Below are 3,158 nucleotides of genomic sequence, written 5' to 3'. Positions count from 1 at the left end.
TACCACAGACTCGGCTTAAATAAAAAAATAAAACATTTATTTGGTTTTAATTCTGGAGGTCAGAAGTTTGAAATATGTTTCTCTGGGCTACCTACTTTGTACTTTGCCCCCCCAAAGCAGAGATTCTGTATCTCAACAGAATAACTGAATCAGGCCTGGCCGCCCCCTGGGGGACCTGTCCAAGCAGCTGGGGAGGGAGACACAGGCAGCCATCTGTTAAGGGTGTGGCCTGTGCCAGGCTCTGTGTTAAATCACAGGTTAAGTCACAGTTTACAGGAACATGGTGACATATGGGAAAACCCCAAGATGGAGGAACTCTGATTATCCGTGTTTTACAGACGAGGGAGCTGCCGCTCACAGGAAATAGACGGATGTCCAAGATCACACAGCCAGAAGGTGGTGAACCGGGATGGCGAACCCAGGTCCACTGACCCCACTGTTGAAGCCAGCTGGGCAGCCTCTGACCAGTCCTGTATGACAGGCCAGGAGCAGCAGAGGGGGGCCCATTGCCATCTGGTGAATGTCCACAGAGAGTGTCACAGCACTGGCTAATAAGCCCTGTCTCAAGTCTCTTTTTTGGAAGGAGATGGTAAAATAATATATGAACTCAACATGGCCATAATTCCTCTTATGTGTATTTCTTTATGGTTTCCCCATCACTCTTCACTCTTCATGTAAAAGTCCTGCCCCATTAAGTTCACACTGACTGCTTTGCCATCCTCTTCAATCACTCCTCTTGGCTTCACCTCCCACTTTTAGATGTTCCCCATCAGGAATAAAGCCTTAGGCTCCTCCCTCACGGTTTTCAGCCCCTCTCCCATTACCACCATCCTTCTGGGAATTCAAGAGGCCCTCTCAGCGGCAACCTCCCAACCTCCCTGGTCTGGACTCCTTCAGAGCCAGTGAGGAAGTCCTGCCCCGCAACCTCAGCCAGTGACTCCCCCCAGGACCACACACAATACTGTCACCATCGGAAACCGCTCCCAGATTTCAGGATTCCAGCATCCCTCCCTAACCACCCACTCCACCCCTCCATCCCTCATGAGAGGACCCCCCTGCCACCCCATGTCACCCAGACGCCTCAAGGACAAATGACAGAAAGCAAGCAGTTACAAGCACAGCCATGAACGCTTTAATAGCAGTGCTAAGGGTAGAAGACCAGGCCTCCCTCATCTATGGGCACTTTGGGGCGAGATGAAGCTACTGATGAGGTGTGGCTGGACTCAGGTGCCTGGGCATCCCTAATTCTCGGGAAGGTGTGGTGAAGCTGTGGGCTGAGAGAAGGCACCAGGCTGGAAGAGGCGGCGGAGATTCTCATTGTTGATCAGCGCCGTCTGCACGTGCTCCGGGCTGATGCGCACCCTGTGGTTGGTGCAGGCCTCCTTCCCCGCCAGGTCCAGGATGTTGGCTATCAGGTACTCAAGGACTGCGGTCAGGAACACGGGCGTCGCTGAGCTCAGGCGATAGGCGCCCTGACCCTCTCGCAGGAGGCGGTCCACGCGGCTCACAGGGAACTGCAGCTCGGCCCTGGTGGAACGGGAGAGGGAGTGTCTCCTACTGCGACGGCAGTTCCAGAGGTGTCTTCTCGGAGACATGGTGTCGGCTGGATGCTGCCTCTATCAGCCCAGACTGATGATACCACTGGCTGGGGCCTCCTGAGATGCCAGTGTCTCTCTGCTGGCTGTGTCCCCTTGCTCAGGTCTCTTATTGCTCAGGGAGCTGCCTTTGTGACAGCTCAGGCTTTGTGATGTCATCAGTAGCCAATTGGCCCTGACCAGGGCTGGCCTAGAAATGGTTGTGATAGGAACCTCTTTTTATAGGGAACTCTTTCTATTTTACTGTAACAGTCTAGTAAAAATAAATAAACAGGGGGCATGGAGAGAAAAAGAATGTTTTAATGGAAACACAGCCCTGTCTCTGGGACACCACTTCAGCTTATCTGAGCCTAGCCTTGGATTATCTTTGAACTGGTTCACATCCCTCTGTAAATTGGTGGTCACTGATAGACATACTGAATGCCTTGTCCAGGGGAGATCCATTTGTCTCCCTTCTCATATTGTAATAAAACCAATCGTGCCTCCAATTACACATTTAAAATACTCTGCTTCAAAACTTATATGTTTGTTCTTCAGGTTACCTTTTGTTATACCATCTGCCAATCCCCTCAGGAGTTAAACAGATTCTTTGAATACATGTACATTTCATATCTTTAAGAGTGTCATGATTTTCTATGTTTAAAAATATCTTTTAACTGTTTTGGAGGTCACATGGATATGGCCATGGACTCCCCTGTCAGAGCCAGGTAAACTCCCAAGACAGAAAAGTGCCACATTCTCAGTTAAAGCCCAGGAGTGTCTTGTTTCTTCTAGGTGATTCCAAAGCCCCATGGAAACCAAGAGGATTTCCATGATTTTCTAATTTTAATTTTAAAATTTTCCTCTGTAGTAATTTTGTGGTTGCTTTGTTTTTGTTCATTTATAGCTGATAAGTTATTCCTATTGTTGGCAGAAATGGTGGAGAATTTGGTTTCAGGATCTGACCATCTGGCGACCTCTTGAAATAGGTTCACAGAGATCTAGGCTCCACTGAGTGAGAGACAACAGAGAAACTGGTTTTCCAGTCTTTGTTTGTCTATTTGCTTCTTCAAATCATACCCTCTAGAGAAGAACACTTTTTGATATTTACTTGAGCCATGGCTAAAATTATAACATTGAAGCTATAATCTCTGTTTTTCCATGCTTTTATGTCCATGTCTGTCACTCAAAAATGCCCTCACCTCTGACTGAGTGTGTAATGTTTTCCTATCTTGGAATGATACTACTATAATGGACTACAGTTGATTATAAAATCTCTTAAAGGGGTTCTGTTCTGAGTGACATATCCAGATAAATTGTTTATACAAACTGACTATTCCTAAATTTCCTTGAGACTAAAGAAACTGAATTATGGTACCTTAAATGAACTACATTTAAACAATATACTGGGTTGGTCAAACAGTTCATTTGGGTGTCTCTGTACCATCTTATGGAGAAGGCGATGGCACCCCACTCCAGTATTCTTGCCTGGAAAATCCCATGGATGGAGGAGCCTGGTAGGCTGCAGTCCATGGGGTCACAAAGAGTCGGACATGACTGAGCGACTTCACTCTCACTTTTCAC

General features: G+C 47.4%; 1 protein-coding gene across 1 annotated transcript; it reads right to left on the bottom strand.

Annotated features, from left to right (window-relative positions):
• Nucleotides 1–1,111: 1,111 nt before the first annotated feature.
• On the bottom strand, nucleotides 1,112–1,716 carry LOC113887850 (histone H2A-Bbd type 1-like). Its single transcript, XM_027535079.1, has one exon. It carries the CDS (start codon nucleotides 1,593–1,595, stop codon nucleotides 1,242–1,244), a length of 354 nt encoding a protein of 117 aa, XP_027390880.1. The 5' UTR covers nucleotides 1,596–1,716; the 3' UTR covers nucleotides 1,112–1,241.
• Between the last annotated feature and the right edge of the window lie 1,442 nt (nucleotides 1,717–3,158).

The sequence above is a fragment of the Bos indicus x Bos taurus genome, chromosome X, assembly GCF_003369695.1.
Source record: "Bos indicus x Bos taurus breed Angus x Brahman F1 hybrid chromosome X, Bos_hybrid_MaternalHap_v2.0, whole genome shotgun sequence".
Classification (NCBI taxonomy): domain Eukaryota; kingdom Metazoa; phylum Chordata; class Mammalia; order Artiodactyla; family Bovidae; genus Bos; species Bos indicus x Bos taurus.
The sequence above is the reverse complement of the archived record's forward strand: the minus strand, read 5'-3'. Positions and strand labels throughout refer to the sequence as shown.

Excerpts from the sequence above, each read along its gene's own strand:
- LOC113887850 (XM_027535079.1), bottom strand. The coding sequence starts at position 1,595 with ATGTCTCCGAGAAGACACCTCTGGAACTGCCGTCGCAGTAGGAGACAC.